The 8,073-nt window shown below is 31.9% G+C and overlaps 1 protein-coding gene across 1 annotated transcript; it reads right to left on the reverse strand.

Moving 5' to 3' along the window:
* Positions 1 to 728: 728 nt before the first annotated feature.
* Positions 729 to 2,524, reverse strand: LOC114180495. The gene is made up of 4 exons (XM_028066809.1): positions 1,958 to 2,524; positions 1,841 to 1,905; positions 1,579 to 1,757; positions 729 to 1,294 (listed from the first exon to the last, which is right to left on the reverse strand). The coding sequence occupies exons 1-4, from the start codon at positions 2,522 to 2,524 to the stop codon at positions 729 to 731; spliced, it is 1,377 nt and encodes a 458-aa protein (XP_027922610.1).
* Positions 2,525 to 8,073: the final 5,549 nt, after the last annotated feature.

The raw sequence follows: 8,073 nt of genomic DNA on the forward strand, positions 1-8,073 counted from the left end.
TTCAAAAAAGTTTTGTTGTGCTCATTAATGACCCACTTTTGAGACATTCGTGGATTATTTCTCTTCACAATATCTTTATGAGCACTTAAATAGGGATGACTTCTTTAGTGTTATTCAATATATATAAATGTGCTTGGAGAACTTCATCTCTACTCAAGTTATAACTTTTGCACTTCGAGTACCCTTACCAGCATCTCTTCCATGGTAACGAGACTTCGGTACCCCTATAGCTTCAACTTGTGATAAGTAGTCTGTACAAAACTCAATAGCTTCCTCTGCAATATATCTTTCAACAATTGATGCTTCTGGACGATATTGGTTCTTTACATACCCTTTCAATATCTTCATGTATCGCTCAATAGGGTACATCCACCGTAAGAATACTGGACCACAAATTCTAACTTCTCGGACTAAATGAATAATCAGATGGACCATAATATCAAAGAATGATGGAGGAAAGTACATCTCCAACTGACACAATATGAGTACAGCCTCATTTTCTAACTGATCCAACTTCTCAATATCGATAACCTTACTACATATTGCATTAAAAAAGAAGCACAATCTTGTTAAGGTATATCTAACATTCTTAGGCAATATGCCTCGAATAGCCACTGGTAGAAGTTGTTGCATCAATACATGACAATCATGAGATTTTAATCCAAGTAATTTTAGATCTTTCATGGATACAAGTCTTTTAAAATTGGAAGAGTAACCTAGTGGAACTTTCACACCTTGTAAAATCTCACAAAAACTTCTTTCTCTTGTTTAGACAATGTGTGACATGCTGGAGGCAAGTATGTTCGCTTACCATGTGATTGTGGAGCTAATTGTTCTCTTATACCCATTTCAACTAAGTCCAAACGAGCATTTAGACCATCTTTCGTCTTGCCTTGAATATTGAGGAGTGTTCCGATAATACTATCACACACATTTTTCTCTACATGCATAACATCTATACAATGTCTCACATCAAGCACCCTCCAATATGGGAGATCAAAGAAAATTGACTTTTTCTTCCATATGTTGCTTGAAGTGCCTTTATTTTTCATCTTTCCAAACACATCCCCAATGTCTTTCACACGCTCATATACTTGTGACCCACTTAAAACCATTGGAGCTAATTCATTTTCTTGACACCCATTAAATGCTTTCTTCAATTTACGATATGGATGGTTTGTACTAAGAAATCTTCGATGTCCAAGATATTGTTTTCCTTCCATGTTGTAGTTGATGGTGACATGTGCCTTCTTCACATATAGGGCATGCTTTGTGACCCTTAGTGCTATATCCACTTAAATTACCATACGCTGGAAAGTCGTTGATTGACAAAATAACATGGCATGCAACTTGAATGAATCACTATGTACCCATCAAACATATCAACACCCTCCTCCCATAACATCTTCAAATCTTCAACTAATGGGGTTAAATAAATATCAATGTCGTTTCCTGGTTGTCTTGGACCCGAGATCATTAAGGATAACATAACATATTTGCGTTTCATGCACAACCAAGGAGGTAAATTGTAAATCACTAATAGAACAGGCCATGAACTATGTTTACTGCTCAAGTTACCATATGGATTCATTCCATCTGTAGCAAGTCCAAATCTAATGTTCCTTGAATCATTGGAGAAATTTGGGAACATGGAATCAATTTTCTTCCATTGCAAACCATCTGCTAGATGTCTCAAATGGCCATCTGTTATACGTCCATCTGCATGCCATCTCATGAGTTTTGCATCATTTGCATTGCTAAATAAACGTTTCAACCGTGGAACTACAGGAAGATACCACAAAACTTTCGCCGAGGACCCTTACTATAGATTCAAACTCACTATGTTTTTGTTTGTATCGTGACACCCCACATCGTGGACATTGATGTAACATGGCTAACTCCTTCCTGTACAAGACACAATCATTTGGGCATGCATGAATTTTTTGATACTCCATACCCATCGGACACAATATCTTCTCGCATCATAATTGCGTGTTGGCAACGTGTTACCTTTAGGAAGCATGTCACTCAACAACTCAAGTAATTCCGTGAAGCTTTTATCAGTCCACCCATTTCTTGCCTTCACATTGAACAATTTTAATACCGCTGACAATCGAGTATACTTAGTGCATTCTGCGTACAGAGGTTTTTCTGCGTCATTGCACAAATTGTCATACACATTTGCACGTTGAAAGGAATCATGTCCAATATCACGAATCATTTCCTCCATTCGATCATCCATCTCTAAATCAACTTCTTCTGCTTCAGACACATCTACACTTGGCATGTCTATTAATTCACCATGCCATATCCACTTTGTGTAGCTCTTTAAGAAACCATCACAAAGAACATGCTCCCGAATAATGTCAGTCGGTAGTTTTCTCTCATTCAAACAATTAACACATGGGCAGTAGAATTTTCCATTATTATCCGGAACATTCATATTTGCAAATTCAAGAAATTCTTCTACTCCATTCTCATATTCATTTGTTGTGCGTAAAAAATTTATCCAACTCCGATCCATTGTTGTGTGTATAAGTTAACACCACTACTTTTGGTTAGAGCTCAGAAACAGCCAAACACGTAGTCCAATCTGTGAACTCAACATTACCACCATTTAATATAACATAACAACTCATTTGACTTTGGAACAATTCACACAAAGGAATTCTAAGCAACATAAATTCTATGAGCACAAGCTATATAACTCACTAATGAAGATAGAACAAAAGAATCTCTCAAACAGTTCAACAACAGTTTTTATTGATAGTAGACATCATAATTCCACAAATAAAATTTAATTAAGATGCAAGAATTTGGAGATACTAATTTATGCAACTGAAATTAATTTATGGACAATGTTTTAATTTTATAGTAGATAAAAATTAACCTCAATCTTAAAAATAAATATGCTAAAGAATGTTATATGGAACAGAAGAAAAGAAAGTGGTGAAAGAGAAGCGACATATGAAATAAGGAAGGACAAAATTCACAAGCTAAATTACTAAACAATAAGAAAAGCCAAAAGTCAAATTCTTCTACTCGTCAATTTCTTAAAATAAATAGGAATCCTTATGAATCAACTGAAATAAAATAATAAACGAACCATGGAGATTAAAATAGATGGGTGAGAGAAAATTATTACCTTAAAAGTGAGTTTTGTGAAATGAAATTAAACAATAAACCAAAGTCTAAAACATGAATGATATTGGGAAGTTTATGAAATGTACATATTCATCTTCCATATTACTATATCTATATCTAATATCTATATCTAATTTATGCAATACTGTTTTATTAAAATAAAGACGGATTAAAAAAGTTTTCGCAAAAACAAATTATTTTGTCGTCCCTATTTAATATATATTAGTTTGTAAAATATGCATAAAAACATATAATAAAAGGAGAATAAAAAAACTGTCTACAATCAACATTTTTCATTTTTGCCTTTTTCTTTTACAATTATTTGATATTTATCTAAGTAAAGTTTAATTTTGAAATTTTAAATTGCTTATACATATAGTTAAATAATAATAATTAAAGATAATTATTCTAAACTAAAATACGGTATTACTTTGTTTATTAAAAAATAATTTTTAATTTGTGAAATTTTCTATTAAAATTGTTTTAGATAAAAAAAAACTAAAACTCATCAGTTTTTTCTAAAATATATAATACTAAATTCAAATGCTTTTGAGAGAAAAACAACCATTTCAACTGAAAATTATCACTTTAATCTAGAAAATGAAGAAAAAGAAAAATAATAGTAAGCTGCATATTTATATTTATTATTATTGGAAAATATAAAAAAAAATAACACTTTATAATCCTTTAATAGAAGTCTAACATAATGATAACAATAATACATAATGATAATACATAATGATAACAATAATTATACTGAAAATACATTTTTATACTATACCATCATTAAACTCTAAGAAATAATCTAAAATCAAACCAAGCCTTAATTAAAATAACCACGTAAAAGGTTAATTTCATATCACACATTTAATTTATATTTTCAAAATATTAGTTAGATCTGCAAATATAAACTATATTAAGTATTGTAATTAAGGTTAATATGATGCTTATGTTGATTTAATAGTTCCAAATTTCATTTTTCACGTTGAATTCCTTCATTGCTCCATCCGCATGTATCTGATTCATTACTGATTATTTTACTTGTTTATGGGGATGACATGATCTTAATTGGATCTAATATCAATTATGTTGATCCAGTTCAGTTGAAGTTATAGTCATTATTTGAATTAAAGGCTCTTGGTTCTTTCAAATGTTATTTAATCTTGGAAACTGCTAAGCCTATCAAAGGAATATTGAGTCAAAGAAAATATACTTTATCCTTATTGATGATATTGATACTGGTTTTTTAGTTGGAAAACCTGCAACTCTACCTATGGATCCAAAAAAATAAAACATAGTAAAAACATCATAAATTTGAACCAAAACTAACATTTAAAGGGGTAGTTAGGTTTCACATTTAACAAGAAACTCTCTACCAGAATGGGCTTCTCAAAGCTCTCATGGCCGATGTAAACTATCCACTGACATTGATGTAGAAATACGAGTTCACACTTGCAAGCTGATAAACAAGAGAATCAACCTCACCTAATAACTCCCCAACACCACTACATGCTGCAATCACAAGAACAGATCTAAACAGTACTTGAAAAGATATGGCTTATGATAACGAAGTGAATAGAAATAACTTGTTGAATAATGTACTTACGGATTCTTTTTATCCAATTAAGGTCCCACTCTGCGCTCTCCTTAATCTCATCTAGGTTCATCCACCTTCCCTTCTTTATCTACCTTTCTTTCTTTCTTCTATTCATTTTCTCATCTCACACGCACAATTTTCATCTTTCACACTCTCTCCCAAATGCGTTCACTTTCTACACCAACACTCTTTTTATCATTCCCCTGCTTTATCTTTTTATCACTGTCCAATTTAATGTTCAACTGTTGAGAGAGGCAACAACACATTGCCTCGCTTATAGATCTGTTTCTTCTGTCTCTCTTCTTCAACGCTTTCTAATTTAAGTTCTTCACTCTTCATGCCCTCACATCATACTACTACTTCTACTCTTGCATTTATGCATGTATTATCAATTATTAACATTCATCATCAACTCCACTTTCCTCTCATCATCAACGTTATTTCAACAATTATGAGTCATTGATTGGAAGAAAAGACTCAGATAGGAAAAGCTGCCACTACTTTAACATAAAAAAGAAACCTAGTGCAATGGCCACACTTTTTGTTTAGGGCAATGCATTTCAATTATCAGTTCTAAAGATTTATCACACTGCCCTTGACAAGAAGCAAATTAAAAAGAAAAAGGTTATGGTGTGCGGTGAAAGGATTAAAACAAAACAGGTCCTAAAGGAGGCTACTTCTCTGGTACCATTGTGAGGAAGATGAAACCGAGAAGGAATATAATGAATTCTATGTTTTGTATAGTATTCTTATTTATAATGAAAATACAATAATAAGTACAAAATCAACATTTAATAATGGAAAATATTTGGTAACACATTTCCCTATCAAATCATATAAATAAAACAACTTGCACCAGAAAGAGGTAATACAATTGTCTGTTGGATGCATTTGATAGTTAGGCCACAAAAGAAAGTTCTGAGATCATGAGAAAATAAGTGCAACAGAATTATCAAAAGTAGAAAAGCACAACAATAACGGAGAGTGAATATCAAGAAATCTGACCTGTGACCTATAACGAATCGTATGATTATGCCCTTTCTTCCTCCAACTTTTGTCTTTCACTAGCTAATGAAGTTCCATTAGAAACCATGGATTAGATAGATGATGGCATGGAATTTCTTAAGCAGGCTAAAGGAGAACTTTTGTGAGAGGAAAAACTAGAAAGTGATGAAAGATCATTAAATCACCTCGTGGCATCCAAGTTGTATGAACAAAATCTCTTCGTTTCCTGCTACCGAAAGCTATATTGATCCCTATAACCATGAAATATTTTTCCTGGTACTTGATTCATCTGTCTCTGATTTTCCTGATACAACACAACCATTCAGCATAAATTCAGGAAGTAGCAAAGCAAATTTAAGATTCAGCTCCAGCGTAGATTTAGAAGGGAGGAAAGGAGAGGAAACAATGAGGGGGCAAAATCTCCTCCCTCCATTTTGTGCCTTAGAAATAATCAATTCATTAAGTTCTTAGTACAAAAAGACATGAACGAAAATTACATCCTATTCTCTTCATAGTAGAACAAACAGGGTAATGTGAACTGTAAATTGTCACTAAGAAACTACAAAGTACAGATTGGACAAGAGATGCAAGATACAACAGATAGGAAATAATCCAAACACAAATCTTAAATTCAGAGTAAATTGATATATTCTAAATATCAGTATGAGTCATTCAACAAAATAAGAGTAATCTGTGGTTAGGGTTCAAATGCTGACCTTCAAATGGAGAAAATGGACACGTGAGGGCGACAGTGACGCAGAGCACAAAAACAACACGCGACCGTGACGAGGCGACTTCGCACGGTGACGGCGACTTCGACTTCGCACGGTGACAGCAATGGCGACTTCGCACGGTGACGGCAACGGCGACTTCGCACGGTGACGGCGACGGTGATGACGATGGTGACTTCGCACAGTGACGATGAGTGTTGGGAAGCGGGAACGACAAAACAGTGAACTATGTTGGAAGAAAGAAGAACCGTGTTAAGGAAAGAGAAAGGGAACGAAGCAAAGAAATGGAAAATGAGAAACATACCGGTTCCAAGGTCAACAAGTATAATATTTTTTTAAAAATTAAAAATATAATATATATATATATATATATATATATATATACGAAATTTATACCAATTCTAATTATAACCGGTATAAAAAGATTTTTTAATATTGGAAAATGTCATCGTATCAATTTTATACCGGTTGAAAGTATAATTGGCATAAAAGATCTCATATTATTTACAAAATTATCATCTGCCTCTCGTTTTATACCTGGTGAATTTGAACAGGTATATAATGTAGGTATAAAAGCTTATTTTGCACTAGTGATTCCTAGTTTTATCATTTTCTTACTCATTATTTGTCTAACATAGGTAGGGTTTACTCACAAATCTATTTAATATCACGCTGTATTTTTATAGTTTAAGAGTGATATAAATAAATATTTATATAATTTAAGAGTGATGTTACTAAACATTGTTCTTGAGAAGAGTAACATTTGGATAAGATATGTGAACAAATATTCTCATATGGTCATGTGTGTTATTAAGTACTTTATTATTTTTTGTATGGTTTATTCCTCTATTGTTATATTTTTAGAAATTAAATGAAACATAAAAGTTTTTCTACACATTATACTCGAGTTTAAAGACACAAGTCCAAAAATTATGTTATTGTTCACTATATAAATATACATAGCTCATATCCTCTTGTTCGATGTTTTAATATATATATATATATATATATATATATGTATATATATATTGTTTTCTATATCATTTAATGTTTTTACTATTGTAATGATCAATATTTGTTATTTTCTAATATTAAAGAGAAAAGTGGTTATAATATTGTGACAATCAAATATGAGTTATTGGAACAAGGGTAAGATTTTGAAAGTTAAAAAATTAAAATGATGAATGTTTTATTCTATTACAAATAATTCTTAAAGTCTACTTATTCAACTATTCTAATTCACCTGAATTAGGTTTCGTTATTCTCATGAGAGGGAAGATGAGGCTCAGAAGTATATTCTCAATGTTTTTTTTTTTATTTGTGTTTTGAATTGATATTGTAACAATGAGTTCATTTTGAAAAATGAGTTATGTTTATAGAGAAAACTTAGGTGAAAAACCTATTAGTCGCCTATATCGTAATGTCAAGGAACCTGGTTTCAAGACTATTATGGAATACTGATTGTTAAGAAGGCTTTAAAAAATTAAAATTAAATAATACCAATGACATGACTATCTTAACCATCAAATGAAGCTTAACAACACACTTTTTTTGCTCCAACTTCATTTAATGAGAAGACGTTCACATAATTGATAT

The sequence above is a fragment of the Vigna unguiculata genome, chromosome 4, assembly GCF_004118075.2.
Source record: "Vigna unguiculata cultivar IT97K-499-35 chromosome 4, ASM411807v1, whole genome shotgun sequence".
NCBI lineage: Eukaryota > Viridiplantae > Streptophyta > Magnoliopsida > Fabales > Fabaceae > Vigna > Vigna unguiculata.

What these genes read in the sequence shown, in the direction of transcription:
- LOC114180495 (XM_028066809.1), bottom strand. Translation starts at nt 2,524, where the DNA reads ATGGATCGGAGTTGGATAAATTTTTTACGCACAACAAATGAATATGAG. An exon ending in ACGATACAAACAAAAACATA is followed by an intron (nt 1,758 to 1,840) that starts GTGAGTTTGAAT and finishes ACGTTTATTTAG; the next exon opens with CAATGCAAATGATGCAAAAC. An exon ending in AGATGGAATGAATCCATATG is followed by an intron (nt 1,295 to 1,578) that starts GTAACTTGAGCA and finishes TGGTAATTTAAG; the next exon opens with TGGATATAGCACTAAGGGTC.